Raw genomic sequence first — 16432 nt, forward strand, 5'->3', positions numbered from 1 at the left:
GACTGCAGAATCAGACTGCAGTGTTTTCATTTGCCCCCGTGATGCCACCCCACATAAGAGACTAAGCTTTTTCTGTGTGTTTTATGCGGCCTCTGAGGGATTCCAGCCTGGAGACTGTTGAGCAGCATCCTGCGGATTATCTTTCCATGTGGAAGGTCACTAACTCAATGTCGTGGTTGCAGAGCTCACCATCATGCTGAAGACACATCTAAACTTTTGTAGATCCAGCTAATCTGTATCCATGAATGATCCGTGTGACGTTGTGCCACAGCACATCTATTACACTTACACATCATAATGATTATTACATGAAGAAACAGTGTGGAGATGCACATATTAACATCCACACTGCAGGTGAGAGGTAGTGGTGGTGAGGATGTGTGACATAATGAGATATTAAGACATTGTTTGAGGTGGTGTAGAAGAACAAGATGACGGATGAAAAAGAATGCTCACTTGTCTCATTCCTATAACACTAGGGTCCGCTAGACATAATACATTTGGGATTAAGGAATGGCATTTGCGTCCAGTTGCTTGGAATTGCATTACGTAAAAGCCAGTCAATGAGAATCTACAGCTTTCCAATGCGTTACACAATTGTGATTCAAAAGTACTTGTTTATCTGAGTCTCCCTGTGTTCGGAGGCCCAGAGAACACTTTGAGTTAACACTTTGAGTTCTTAATATTTCACCATTACACCGGCAGCTCCCATACCGTATTATCTATCATGCTTAGATGATGCAATAGGAGACTAAGAGAGAAGACATTAACAGGAGACATTTGCCTGAGTGCACTTGTTTATCTCCTCTTCTTCTTCTCACTTTACTTCCTCTCCCCGATGCAGGAAGCAGACCCACCTGCTCCATCATGATGCCTCACTACCTCTGTCTGTGTTGTCTCTGTGCTGGAATTGGCAGGAAATCAATCCCACTCTCATCTCCAACCCCCTCCTCCCCTCCCCTTATTCTCCTTCCTTCACGTCGTACTCCCCCTTCCGGCTATAAAGTGTCCATTCTGGACTGAGCACAAGCATCAGCACAACATCACGCCTTATCAGAGCGGGCACAAAGACCCATGGGCACATTGTTCGTCAGTATCAGCCTGCTCCAGTTTCTGCGCACTGTCTGCATGTGCCAAGCCCCCCAAACATACTCGTGACCGTAAACAAGACAACAGAATACAATTGGAGTTGCCACTGAAATGATTTTTGGGCAAAATGCATTTGTAATTGTAGCTGTTAATTACAGAGTGCTATGAGAATGGAAAAAGATAGACATAAGGATACAGCACATCATTATTTATTATGCAAATGTATTCCATTTTAGACACAATTAAGTGATTAGAAAGCTGTCGCTCTCTGCTCTCTTTCTTCTCCTTGTCCTTACTTGTCTTTTTCTTTGCTTTTCAGCATATTACTGTAATGAAGCCATTACTTCTTCAAGTGAATTTTAATGAGTTTTTAACTAACATTTTAATGAGCTATACATTACCATAAAGCATGGATTAGGCTAAATTGAATTGTGTGTGTGCTTGTGAGTGTGTCTGTGTGTTGGTATTGTTCGGGGAAAGTGGTTCATTGAGAGTTAATGATATTGTCTCAGGAGCAGCACGGCACATTTCTCCTGGATCAGCCCGCAGAACCGCCCACTGCGGTCCTATTGTCCTCATTGTGCGGCTTGTTAGGCCAAATTAGGGGTGATCTTTGAAAAATCAGCTTCGACCGGGCTGCTGTTTGAATAAGGCTGTGTGTTCAGTCTTATCTAATGAATCAGAGTTAGAGGCGCAATATGTGGCATGAGCTTGATGAAATGGACTCTGTCAGCCCCATCCATTCAGCACCTTTGTGCTCCTCACTCCCTCTTCAGTTTGACCTTGATCAGGCATCCTCTCCTCATCCCCTACTGTGTTGTGTTATGCCTTGCCCCTTTTCCCTCCAGTTTCTCGCTGTCGCATTCCTTCTGTTAATATGCTCATTCTGTGCGCTATCGCCTCCTGCCATTTCCCCCACTATGGCATCACTGCCGACCATATGATTCTCTTTACCTTCGCTCCTTTCCATATTTCCTGCATCTTATCTGTGAAAGTGACAGTGTTATTTACAATCCCTTGGCTGAGGATTTGCAGATAGGGAGAATGGCGGTGGAGATCATATCGGGCTTCACCGTGGTCTATGGAGAATGATCGCTTGTGCAGGGATATGGCTTCATCTGCAGAGTGCAGAGGCAGCGCTGACAGACCAGTGGAAGTGAGTGGAGGGGAAGCAAAGCAGGGCACGAAGCTGTGTCATTGGAAACAAATAGCTAGAGAAAGATAATGACCTCTGATGCTGAAGAATAGGACAGGCAGAGAGATGGTGATGAGTTGTGCTAATGATCAGACTCATTTCTCAGGAGGTGTAGCCTATTCGCCGTGGGCATTGCCAGACGTCCATATTTGTTCAGCTGTTTCTCTGGTCTGACCTGCAACCCCTCGGTGGAGGAATATAGAGGCTATGTGTGAACCTGCTTCTAGCCTGCCTGCTGAGGGGGTAATTTCTGCATCTGGATGGGGGGCAAAGGTTAGTTCTGGCCAGTGGGAGGGCAAATGAGCGACACCGAGGGGGTGAAAGCTTGCATCCAGACAAATGGAGCACATCTCCTTTCACAGTGTGGTAATATATAGTGTGGCATTATCCTTCTGCTGCCTTCAGCGTCAACAGTAATACAGAACATCAATGACAGCACATAGAGTGGATTTTGTATGTTTTGTCAAGTGACACATATATTGTCTCTCTCCTCTAAGGGTGGAACTGAAACTGGTGGTATTGGAATAGCACTCTGCCGGATGAAGCGCAAAAAGCACTTGAACAAAATGATATTATAGCTTGGAGCTACCTCTCCTCAGCTTTAACAGGTTGTGTGTGTGTTTGTGTGTATGTGTGTGCATGGTTTATTTTTTAATCAGAGTGTGGGTAGAAGGTGGTGGGTCTGGGTGCCGGGGTATGGCCCCGGGCTTCTAGCTGTTGTAATCTCTCTCTGCGTTTCTTAGCCCCTGACCCAGGAGAATATCTGAAAGCAAAGTGGGTTCTTTTCGGCAGTAAATAGGGGGGGGGAAGTAATAACAACTAAACAAAAATACACAAATATTAACATTTGCAGTATTACAAAAAGACACCAAGCCCTGCAGCTCTTACGGTTGTGTCAGGTTTGTGCATAGTTGTGTGTGTCTGTGTGTGGTGAAATGTCATATTGATGTGAATGTCAAAACGGAGGAGGGGAAATACATATTCTTCACACATCAGTGTGCGGTGTTGTGGCATGAGTGCAACCTTTGTGAACCAGAGCTCGGTACCCTGCTGTAGCAGTGTGCATGTGTCAGCACTTATCTCAGTATGCAGGCTGGACGCTTCGGTCAGGACTTCCCACTAATCTCACTGACCAGCAGTGTCACCCTCCGCTGAGTAATATCTTGGGAAGGAAAAGAGCAGCAATGTACAAAATATCTCTCCTCACCTGTCTTCGCCCTGCCACCTCTTTGCTATGCTGCAGGGTGCTGTCATGTATTTGCACCGGGACACATTATGTGTACACGCACACACACACACACACACACACACACACACACACACACACACACACACACACACACACACACACACACACACACACACACACACACACACACACACACACACACACACACACAAACACACACACACACACACACACACACACACACACACACACACACACACACACACACACACACACACACACACACACACACACACACACACACACACACTACCGAGGTGGACCTCCCTGATGGTTGCTGGCACAGGCCTTCCCTGCCAATGTTGGACAATCTGCTTTTCAGAGTAACTGTGTGGGTGTCTTCTTTGTATTTTTATGTTGGCAAAGACCTCAACCCCTTGGCTGTTTCCTTGCGCATCTTGCAACCTGACTCCCTCCCCTTTAAAAGTTTCAGCTGTTGAAACAGTGCCAGCTTTAAGAGCTGCACGTTTGCCATGTTTTGCCCCCTGCCTGATGCTCCTTCTTTCCAATCAGCCCACTCCTCTGATTCTTTGGAGTTAAATAAATAAAAGAGAAGAAGCAAAGACAGATTAATATTATTCAGATATGGGTTCTTTTAGCCCGCAGCAGGATTGACAGATGTAGCATTTGCCAACAGAGGGGTGTAAATGTATAATATATAAATATTAATTAGCAAGACGGCAGAGTTTGAGGCCTACTGGAACTCCATGGGAGGTGAGATGTTTTCAGTGGAAGAAGAGCTGGGTGTTTCAGGGGGATAGAAAGCCAATTACCTTACGTCTGTCGGCTGATTCGGGTCTGAATGCCTACAGGGCCTCCTAGTTGGAGCAGGAGTTCAATTTCTGACAACAAATGCACAAACCCACCTAATGATTCTCACATACCAGATGCACTTCTCACAGATGAACAGAGAAAAGCAGCCGTATTCACATCATTCACTTGCTTTAGGACCTCCGGCAGAGGGTGGCCCACAGTGGTGCCTGCAGGCAACACTTTGAGAGATACATGCTCATACTGTAATGAAGCTAGAAACGTTCACTAAGTAGATGCATATTTAAGTTGTGTGTTTGCGCTCTAACCGTAGGAATTTGGCCTTGGTGACCTTGTGGTTACAATTAGATTGTTTAATAAAGTGTGTTTTGATTGAACCCTCCCCTCATTTACTTAGTACATCAAACTGGTTAGAGTGTAGTCTTGGTATTAGCAAGCCCTGAACCAACACACAGAGGCATAACCCCTCACCAGTGGTGTATCTGTTTGTTTGTTTGTTTGTTTGTTTGTTTGTTTGTTTGTTTGTTTGTTTGTTGCTGTTTGCAATCCACTGTTTATCCTGTTCTCAAAGAAGTCTGTGTGTACTTTTTGCTGGATTGTATGGTTTCTCTCTTTTTCATTATTCTCTTTTCACATTTGTTGTATTAATTTAGATTGCAGGGCAGAGATGCATTTAGTGTGGCGTACACAGTGCCTTGTAGTATGAGATTAGAATAGACAGCGTGGCACAAGCACCGTAATGATGCACCTAATGTGTGTTTCTTTTGTCACTCCTCTGTTTCAAACTAAATTGATTCTGACAAAATCCCATGGGTGCTATCAGCAATGAATGGAAAGGAGCAATTCAATCCATCGCCATCTTGAAAACATCAGGCTGTGTATGGCCCAAACCAGGCTATGATTTTTAACAGCATGACTTCTGTTTGTAATGCAAATACCCCGAGCCCAGTGGTGGTGACTGATATCCCTGGCCAGGCGGTCGCCACTCTGGATTCGGCTAATTACCGTAGCCCTGTATAAGGCAGCCCTGCATTAGAGAGAGAAATCCTCTATCTCTTCTGTATTCTGTCCCATTACCCCTGTGTAAAGGTTTCATTTGAATTCATGTCACACAAAAGTCCCACTCTGTACCCTGTGCATCCCCAGGATAATTGGGTTGAAAGCTTCCTCTCCTCCTCCGCCTCTCTCTCCCTTGGTCTAAATAAATAAATAAAAAGACAATGGCTCTCTTTCGAGAGGGTAAGGAGAGTGAATGAAGAGATGAGAGAAGCCGGCAGCGCAGGGACCAGTTATCCCCTCTTATAATCCTGGCCCTCCCCACCATTGTCCCCGGTGCTATGTGGAATTTACATAAGGACCTATGGTGCTGCCCTTAATTTAGCCCTTCTCAAGCGTCTTCAAACATCCTCCAACAAGCTCAGTCCTTTTATCCTTCAGAGGAATAATGTGTCCCTCGCTCCCGCGTGGATGGACACTGATGTAGCTGACATGTATATAGTGCATCTCTTTGGATTCGATTTATTGCAGATCAAATGGAGATAGATCTGTTTGAGTACACACAGCAGGGGGGGAAGCCAGAACTACCCCCAGTGTACACCTTTCTAATGCATTAGGTATTATGTATGTGAAATTATTATGGAAGGTGTATCCTGCTAGTATGTTTGCATACATGTGTGCATTCATATTGACATGCTTGTGTGTTTGACAGCAGATCGCCATGTTTGATAATGAGCTGGTGTTGTGTGTTTTGCTGAGCACTATCCTGGGTGAGAGGCTATCTCTGTGATGAAAGGCCTACCTGAGGGGTATACAAGCTGGCCACAGTTGTTCACCAGACCACCCACTGTTTTTTTTTGTGATTTAACACACACTGTAGGTGTGAGTGTGTAAGTCTGTGAGTGTGTACATGCAAGCGGAGTGAAGCCGTGTTGCACCCTGAGCTCTCACATGTGAATGACACCAAGCTTCAGGGCATTCTGTATCTGTTTGTTCTGCTGCCTCCTGAGGGACCTCCATTAGCTCCAATTAGCCTTCACTTGTGCTGGCTTTGTCAGATGAAGCGGCACACCCCATTCAAAATAGCCACGATATAAGCTGTATACATTCACGCTGTGTTATAAAAATGGTAGACTTACACATTTGCACTCTTCCTGAACTATTTATTTCCTTTTTTTTGTCAGTGCTGCGAGATGACTTCAGACAGAACCCGACAGACGTGGTGGTGGCCGCAGGAGAACCAGCAATCCTTGAGTGTGTTCCGCCCCGAGGCCACCCTGAACCCACCATCTACTGGAAGAAAGACAAAGTGCGAATTGATGACAAGGATGACAGGATAACTGTAAGTACTATTTGTATCTGTTTTAATACCTGGACTCAATAGTTAGAACTACTGTCAATGTCTCTCACTTTCAGTTTCTGGGCACAACTCATGCTGCTATCATCGAACACATTTAGCAGTGTTTTTTAGTGTTTGATGAAAGTATAATCATTTGGTTGCTTCAGTTCAACGCAAGAAAAAAATACATTTTGACAACAGCTGAAAGAAATGCATTATCTTTGTATTAAACCAAAAACTCTCTGTTTCTCTAGATTCGAGGAGGGAAGTTAATGATCTCCAACACACGAAAGAGCGACGCTGGCATGTACATCTGTGTGGGAACCAACATGGTCGGAGAGAGGGACAGTGAGACAGCACAAGTCACCGTGTTTGGTAAGATTTATTTCTCTTGCTCTCCTGAAAGAAATGTTGTCTTCAATGATGTATTGTATATTCCTGTTGATCATGCTTTTAAAGGTTTTGACTACATTTCTCTATCAATATAATGACCATAGAAAATATTGCAGATGATCATTGAGGGTTAATGAATGGACTACGAGAGTTATGAAAGCAAGAGTTAGTAGACAGAAGGTCACCAGTCTGAAAGAAGAAACCACTGTGTGGAAAATAGAAGAAATAGAATTTTCATTACCCACTAACATAATCCCACTACATTATATAATAATATGTTCCTTTTCTATCCTCGGTGCCCATCCCGCAGAACGACCGACCTTCCTCCGGAGGCCCATCAACCAGGTGGTCCTGGAAGAGGAGACGGTGGAGTTTCGCTGCCAAGTACAGGGAGACCCTCAGCCAAATGTACGCTGGAGGAAAGACGACGTTGATGTCCCTCGTGGAAGGTAGAGGAACATTCTTTAAAAATATGCTTTATTTCTATATAGAGCTTCCTTAATATAGTAATGACATGTATGTGTGGGTTTGCAGCACCACCACTAATGTGACAGGTTGAACGTTATATAAAGGAGCTGTGGTGCATTAATGTCAATCTGAGGGACAGTTTTGAAGTAATCATAGCCCTCACTGACAGCGCTCACCTGGCTTGGCTGCTAAGGGACATTTCTTATTTAGGCTCTACACAATGCATATTACACATTCTGGATGGACTGAGCCCACCCTTTGGTATCCCATAACACAGCTCCCACAGCCAGAGGGGTAGACATTGCATCTTGTCAAGGAAAGGGTCTGCATGAAAACAACCAGAAACTGAGCTAGACAATTAAAAGTGAGTGACAGGTAAGTTGGCAGGGAGGCTAAAAGGTAGACATCTAGAGGAGCAGAAAATAGGCCCCATTGCAAAGCAGACCAAGACAGATATAAAGACAGCAGATATACAGAGACATAGTATAGCTGCTGACGTGGCCCTCAAGTGTCTGTGTACAGGTGCAGCTATTCAGGTGAAGTCTTGGCACAGACACCTCATACAAGGATAATCACTCCCTCTCTTACACATTGAACCCCTTTCAGTGTCTATACCCTTGCTGACATGACACATGCATTCAGTCACAGCTGCAAAAACACACAGTGATCAAATAAAATAGGGAATACAAGTCCGTACCAAGAAAGCATCGTTGCCAGATAGTCTGGCTCACTTCCTGTAAAAAGCTACTGATAACATAGAGATGCTGTTGCTTCTTGGTCCCGTGTGTTGGCCTGTTGCTTCACCATGAGTCACTGAACTCCCAGTCAATAGTAGTGTCATTGTCGGGAGTGGACTTCAAAGAGACCAGCGTTTTTTGTCCCTAACAAACAAGCCAGCCACACACTGCTTGGATCACCTCATAAAAACATACACTCAGTGGACCTGACATCTCTCAAGGCTAGCCGCAGAGCTGTGCGTGGGCGGGTTGTTTGTGTCTGATAAGGATTTGGTTCACTGGGCAGTTCGACACGAGCACTGTGCCAAAGCAAACACATATAAGTACTTCACTCATGCCTTTGATAGGGAGTTGGCTCTGGAAATGAGTCCATTTTGTACACTAATTAACAGATTTATAACTGAGTAGGAGGAGAGTCATGTGCTTCCGTCCTTGCGTACCGTCTTGTCCCTTTGAAGTTATGCCTTATTCGGATATTAAAAAAAGAAGAGAAAACAAGAAAAAAGACACTTCCAAACAAATGTTTCTAATTACAATGAGAATCCTTTAGTTTCCCTCACTATATTTAATTCTGCAGACGCAGAAAGCAAGCACGAAGACTGCAATATTCAAATTCTGACATTTTCTGCTGCCTTTGTTGAATGGCTAAAAGAAAACTCGTATTTTAAAGTGCTGAGTGTTCCTGCTTTCCCTACCATGTATCCTCACTTAACACTAGAACCGCCAACGGGTACATTTTACCCGCAGCTGTTTTTTGATTGTATGTAACTTTTTTTCAATAACATATTAAAGTCTCCCAATCCGTGATTTTTCCTGAAAGTGTGTTATGTAGCACCCTCTGTTGTTAACAATTGTCAATATGAAGTCAGATTGAAAAAATCGCCAAAAAAAGTGCCATTTATACCTATATCCGCCAGTGGGTAATATTTACCTCATAGAAAATGCAGCGTAAACATGACGTGTTGCTTTAGCAACGCCTTTTGTCTACTGCGGTTCCTTATAGATAGAGAGATAGATTGAGAGATAGATAGATAGATATATTGATAGATGGATAGAGAGAGAGATAGACAGATAGATAGTTATAGATAATCTTGGAGAATACAAGATCTTGGATGACTGAGCTCACGTTGAGGACGTAATGCATGTGTGCAGGTTACGTGCCAGTTGAATAAAGATGGACACTCGGAATGAGAGAAGTAGTCCGCGTAGTCTGTTTATGTAGACAATTATATGTCAGAACAGAACATTACAGATAGATAGATAGATACAGATAGATAGATAGATAGATAGATAGATAGATAGAGAGATTTGTACCTAAACAAAATACAAGTCTAACACCAAGCGTTTAAATCAGCACTCTTAGCGATATGTTATACTTCATGTTATCTGCTCTGAGAGTCCACAGATTCAAAACGCACTGTTCTGTATGATCAATAAAAGAACATTGTACCTTGCAAATCAATAGCGGGTACATTTGACCCGTTGGCGGTTTTAGGTATACAGCGACCTCTGGCGGTTCTAGTGTTAATAATCATCAAACAATACCTTCTCTGACTGACAGAAGAATGGTTGAAAATGCCACACAGGAGTAGTTTCCAGTAAGATAACTGGCATGTGCTCAGAAAAACAAGAAGAAATAGAAGCAGCTGACGTGTCACCACCCTGTAGGCGTCAAACAGTAATGGTCTTAACCATAGGAGTAAACGATTAAAGATCAAGCACTTCTACAGTATATGCAGCGAGGAGTGGTCTTTGTCTGCTCTTTACCTCAAAAGGTTACACTGTCCTTATTATTATGTTAAGCTGTAAAAGGAGGGACTTAGTAAAGTGGCTCCTTCTTTACCATCAAATCGTTTTAACTTGTCTTTGCTGGTCCCTTTACACTTGTGCGTGCCTGTTTTTTCATGTGTGCGTTTGTGTATAATTGTTATACTAGGAAGAAGGGAAATGGAGCCTCAGCTGAGTAAACAGGTCTTTAATATGCTCAGTGGTTTCAGCAGCCTCCCAGGCAAACACATGCACACACTGGCACATAGACATAAGGCCCATCAGGATGGCACTGGCTTCATTCTCTGTGGGATAGAGAAAGGAAAAAGAGACAGCACAAGGATTGTTTCAATTAGAGGACAGAGACAATAGTGATGCTCTTTTGCCTCTGTGGGGGAGTTTTACTGCGTTTGTTAAAAAAGAAAACTGGATTAAAATCAAACCAGCTTTTATTCTCTAGGAGACTGGCCAACAAGCTTTGGTACGGCAAAGTAATACAATAGGTACATTTTTCAGTATGAGGCCAAATCCCTAGACATATCCCTGTGAAACCATTCAAATAACAGTCTGGTACATGTCAGAGTCAAATACATAGCTACTGTATAAGTGTCGAGTAACAACAGGTGCATTATAACTGCATTAATTATGATATTGAGCTTAAATATTAGCATTGACTTTTGATCCAAATCTAAATAAGAAATATTTAGAAATAACCAAATTGACATGGATATTTTAATGCACTGTCTGGACTGTGTTCAACACAAAGCCTAATAACGGGATCTTGTTATTTAAGAAACAAATATACCATTTTATATAAGTGTAGATATCAAACGCTTCTTTCCGAATTCCAATCAAACCATTTCATTATGAAGAGGATGGGAGTCTTTGAGTTGTTACATACATGTAGTCCACCACACATACATGTACTAATAGCCAGGCCAAGACAGAATGATAACCGGCTGCTGAAATGAGATCAGCCGTGTGGTAACATTGCAGGTTCTCACTCTCATAATGGTTTTTCCTTAAATGCACATCATGATCACGTTTTAATGCTGATTGCATTACAACAACAAAAAAGCCTTTATCTCATATTGTACGCATATGGTGGTGCAATCTTCTTACCAAGACAGTTTAAGTCATATATTTTGTCATGTTGCAGCCCTGGTAATCCTTAAACCAGAAAACATATCATTTTTAAGAGCAGCTTCATTTGGAATTCTATCAGGATCATATTAATATCAGTCTGTAAAGCATCTCTGCGGATTCTTGGGGAAAGTACAGAATAGCTGCTCCCACACCAGAGAGCCAGGAGAGGAGAACCAGGGAGCTTTGTGTCTCCAAATGGAAGGGTCTCCACCATAGTCTATGAATCCCAGTAAAAAATACTTTGCCAGTGTGTGTTATCTCCCACTGGCTACCAGCTCAGTGTTTGGCCTCGTCTTTCCCTCCTTTGGTTTCCCTGTCCCTCCTTGTTTGCTCCGGACCCCTGTGCCCTCTGCTGTGCCTTATCAGAGCCTCTTTGGTCCTGCAGTCTCTCTGTATGCAGGCCCCCGGTCCCCATGGACCTCCACAGCACAGCTTCTCCAACATTCAGCAGAAAAAAGCCTTTCTTTCTGACTCATTCCCTTCGTGGTTTTGCACCGGTGTGGGTTTGTCTATGATAGAGGTGTGTGGGTCATTATATTTGAGAGAGCTGTTAAAGCTAGTGTGACAGCAGGAGCGTCTGTGTTATGCTGACCATCCAGTTTCAGTGGTTTCTCACCTCTGCAGCAAAATGAAAAGACGGCAAGCTATGGTTCCTGTCTCCATTACTTCCCCTGATATATAAGTGGATACATCTGGTATTTATGAGTGTGCATGTGTATGGGGGGTGCTGAGTGCAACAGCAGTATGATGCTCAGCAGTGGTTTATTTATTGATTGTGTCAACAGTAAACAAATGGGAATAAAACAAGAATCCACTGTTTATGAAATTCTGAATATAGAAATGTTAGTTTTGCATTAATTAGGATGATACACAGTGGATCATTCATTATGTATAAGAGATTTTCATCCTCATGGAAAGAAAGAAAATTACCTCTCAATTGCTAAGAAAGCCTAGATGACTTACCTCAGCATATACATCTGACTTTCTCAGGGCCCTTGGTACGAGAGCATCCTTTGTTCTTCACACCCGCTCACCGAAAGAGAAAGAGTAGGAGTTTCTTCTTGGCATCAGTCAATAAGCTATACTTTGCTTTTTTGTTTTCTCTATCTCCATTTCCAGATGTACCATACTGACCGCTCCAAACCACTTTTGAATAAGTAAAGACTTCACTGCTGCCACTGTGGCACTGGAGAGAAGTCACTCTTTTAAAGGCACATTTGGGATCAGTTTACTACCCACAAACCACCAGCCTTACAATAAGGGTCAAAGTCTTTCCAAACTGATCTTATATCAATATAGGATAAGGTGCTGAATGTAAGTCAGACTGACAGTAGGCCCTGACTCTGCTGATGCTTCAGAGATGCCAGTAGGGAGTAGAGTTCTGGCTCAGGGCCATACAAAAGGAAGATGAGAAGCGATAGGGGTTAATTGATTCCCTCTCTTCGCTCTGGATAGGTAGTCTCCAGCTCTTTTGATCAGGATGTGCTAAAGTAGCTGTTGGATGGTGTGAAACTGGATCAGACTGACAGAATGAAAGGGAGCAGAGAGGGGGCTTTGTGTTAGAACAGCATGGCCAGAGAGCAGGCCTGAATTGGTCCTCTGCCGTATCTTGAGTCAGAGTTGGCACACAACCCTTCTGCCTACAGCCGGCCCCATTCATGCACACACAGAGACAGAGCAGATACGATGCTCTCAGGTGGAGTCATTTTGTGGATAACAGCACGCACACATTCAGTCGGACACACTACCGAGATATACGATTCACTTAATGCGGGTGAATTGGCACAAGTCTGAAGGTGGAACATGGGTGAGTGTGTTTCTGACAGATGGTTTCAAAGCAGATCATCTGCAGGACCTTTGAGATGTGATGCCTTTTAAAGGCTGTGCAATAAAGTTGTCATCTTTGCACAGCCTTCTTCGTGCAGCAAACACATCAAGTTGACAACCCAGGAAAATGCTGCTTTGTCTCGGCCTTTGCTTACATTCCCATCACTCCTCATCTTCCTGCAAGATTGAATGACTCGACATATATGTGGAAATGTGTTGGATGATTGTGTACTCTGTTCTTTGTGTGAGTGCGTGTGTGTACAGCGTGCCTTTTCTCTGTTGAAAAGGAGGGAGAGTGAACTTGGCTCTCCGATCCTTTCCACAGCCCTTCTACATGTGCAATTACATTCCTCCTCTAATAGAGAACAGAACTATGCCCAATTCAGTCTCAATAAAGACCTACTGTTCCCTTTCTGTGTGTACTTACACGTTTGTGTGACCACAACTACTGTACCTCTTATCCCTGAGTATTTCCACTCATCTTGTCATCTCGGCTGATTCCATATAGGAAGTTGATTACAGATTGATTGGGCTCATGTGTTCCCCTAATAAGTCCTGAGGTTCTCTTTTGAGAGATTGATGGAGTAGGGACCTAGAACAAAAAGCATGTTGTCCAGTACATGTATACGTGGGTTATCCAAATGGTGAGGGCTCGGTCATGCAGATGTCAGACTGCAGGAAACTGTATGAGTAGTTGAACTGTTCACTTGTTTTGTTGTTTTGAGATTATAACATATTTGGCTCTAATACATTACCTTAACACAGTGTCACAACTAGGGCTGCTCAATTAATCGTATTTGAATCGCAATTACAATTTTGGCTTGCAACGATTATGAAAACAACATAATCGAAATAAAATGATTATTTATTTTTTAATTTAAAAAAATTTGTATTGGTTTTTCAGTTGAATTATACTTAAAGTTCAGGGTAACCAACTGTTAAAAACATACCGTTCACATTTGTTTTTCAATAAATTGATGTTTTAAAAGTAAATGGATAATCGTTTTTAATAATTGTGATATCAATTATTGACCCAAATAATAGCCCTAGTCACAACTATGTCTGTCACATTTTTAGAGGTCACAAGATGAATGTGGTCAAAAGTATTCACAAGATTTTGTTAGCCATGATGTTGGCATGGCTCTTTGGATGGTAATGTCCTTCTGCCATTGAATTGGTCAGTCCACCATTTTTGGTCCAGACTGAAATGGACTTAGGTGACGCCCTGACTCTTTCTCTAGCGCCACCATGATGTTGACATGTGTGGATTTAAACAAAATGTCCTCACAACTATTCCATTGATTAACATGAGCTATGATACCAACGTGTAAGTTGCAGAGAGGTTCATTAAATTAATTAAAACCTAAACTTTGCATGCCCTGCCAACTTCAGATACAAAATGAATAATGATCTACCTTTAGCTGTACTTTATGATATCACTAATAAGCAAATGTTACATACCAAAATGTATCATCATTTTAAACTAGCAAGATGAACACGGCAAACCTTCTACCTACAGTAGAATGCTGATGTTTGTTGACGCAGAGCTGGATATGGTTGGGTGTTTGAAAGTGCTCAAAATATTTGTATCTTGTTCACTTGCTCTCATCTTTGTTTGTTTGGGAGTCATGGTGTTTTCCCTAAGCCATTGCCACTCTTTTGCTTATCTCCACCTCCTCTTGCAAGCCAGTAGTTCATGTTGAGCTTCCCATTGAAGCCTGGGGCATGTTGTGGGACGATTCTCGTTCTATTAGCTTGTTTATTTTTCATCTGGCAACAGGCTTGTCACAAAATGTGCTGTAGATGCCTGTCTCTCAGTTTCAACAATAAATGCTTTATTCACGTCCCCCACCCTCACCTGAACTGTACATCCCCTTTCTCTAGAACAAAGCATTCAGTCATGACTCAGTCAAATAATCATTATGGCTTTAAGTACCTGGGTGGATAGGAGGAACTGGCAGTCAGAGTTGAGGAATGTGCTTCAATAAAGCTGCCTTTGAATGCTTGCTCAGGAAATGTCATAACAGCAGGTGAAAAAAATACAGGACAGGACAGATTAGTTTTGCAGCTGCTAGTGGCAAGCAGCCATCAGTACACCTGATGGTCGAGCAGAGGGGTCTTTTCCACTCTGAGGGGAATGGACCATAGCATGCTGTTGCTCTAAAATCACATCAGAAATGTTCGCTGTAAATCAAAGACTGTTGCCATATCTAATAGTCCAATGTATTATCCACAGTAAACAGTTACCTTAAAATACCTCATAGTTTAAAATAGAAATCACTTCTATTTAAATATCAGCAATTTCCCTGAAGAGACCAAAACCAGAAATATATGTATCCCTCTAGCAAGCTGTGTAGCCAAAGTCCAATATACCGTGCTCCTCTGTGCCACAGAGCTCTATTGTCATCTAAAGGCCATTAAAAACACATAAAAGAGTCATACTTTTGGACCGGGTGGCATATTTCTTCATTACAATGAACATGGCCAGTGTAGTTCTGAAATAACTTTGCGACTGCATTTTCCAATCTCTGAAGGGTTAGCACCATGTTGGCCAGACATATGTCTTATGTATTTTTAATAGTTGTTGGGCTGCAAGTTTGGAGTTTTATGGCACAAAGGTAAAAGCTATAATAAAAGGAGAATGTAATGTCAGGGCTGTGCTTTAAAGCCCCTTTGTGGATTTGAAACATTCTGGCTTTGTGGGATTCCAAGTGGTGTATATATATATATATATATATATATATATATATATATATGGACAGTATTAATCATATTTAAGGCTGAAAGTAACACACAGATTGCAACAATTTCAGTTTTCATTGTCGGATTATATTCAAAAATATTCGACAATCTTATTAAAATGCTGCACATGTGCTCTAAAGGGGCAACAACGTGTCAAGCTCACATAGTGGCCTGTTATCGGTTCATCTCAACACTGTTCTCTGTGCCTGTGAGTGACATACTGTGGACAGCAGAAGGTTGTCAGGCTGACAGACCCCCATCACACAGCTCCACCACCCCCACTACTTACGCACTGCCAGGCCAGCACCCCCTTCAATTACAGACTGAAACAACAAGCCTGACCAGCATCATCCCCCTGTCAACTGCCTTGAAATGTATACAGGTCTAGGCACACACAACCTCTTGCGAAAAAAACATAAACACACAGTTGACTACTGCAGTGTAATTGCAATTACAGCCAGCTACAGTATAGATGCTATACATTCAGTCTGTTTTTCTACAATACAAAGGTGTAGCTCTTTATTATTAGATGTATTGTATACGTATCCATGCATAGGGGTGTGGCTGCAGCATGGCCTAGTTATGCACATGTACACACATAAAGCTCTGCATATGGTTTAAACATATATACAGAGAGAGAGAGAGAAGCATCTCATGAATATTGAACACATTTTGGAAGGTTCCAACTGAACGCACAACACTCTGTGTGTTGT

General features: G+C 42.6%; 1 protein-coding gene across 1 annotated transcript in view; it reads left to right on the forward strand.

Moving 5' to 3' along the window:
• Positions 1–16432, forward strand: part of LOC117457274 (roundabout homolog 2-like) — a 257499-nt gene that overhangs the window by 194497 nt on the left and 46570 nt on the right. The window contains 3 exon segments of the mRNA XM_034097247.2: positions 6485–6642; positions 6894–7014; positions 7343–7481. Of these exon segments, the coding sequence (XP_033953138.1) occupies positions 6485–6642; positions 6894–7014; positions 7343–7481 (418 nt within the window).

Source organism: Pseudochaenichthys georgianus, chromosome 13 (genome assembly GCF_902827115.2).
Source record: "Pseudochaenichthys georgianus chromosome 13, fPseGeo1.2, whole genome shotgun sequence".
In the NCBI taxonomy this organism is placed as follows: domain Eukaryota; kingdom Metazoa; phylum Chordata; class Actinopteri; order Perciformes; family Channichthyidae; genus Pseudochaenichthys; species Pseudochaenichthys georgianus.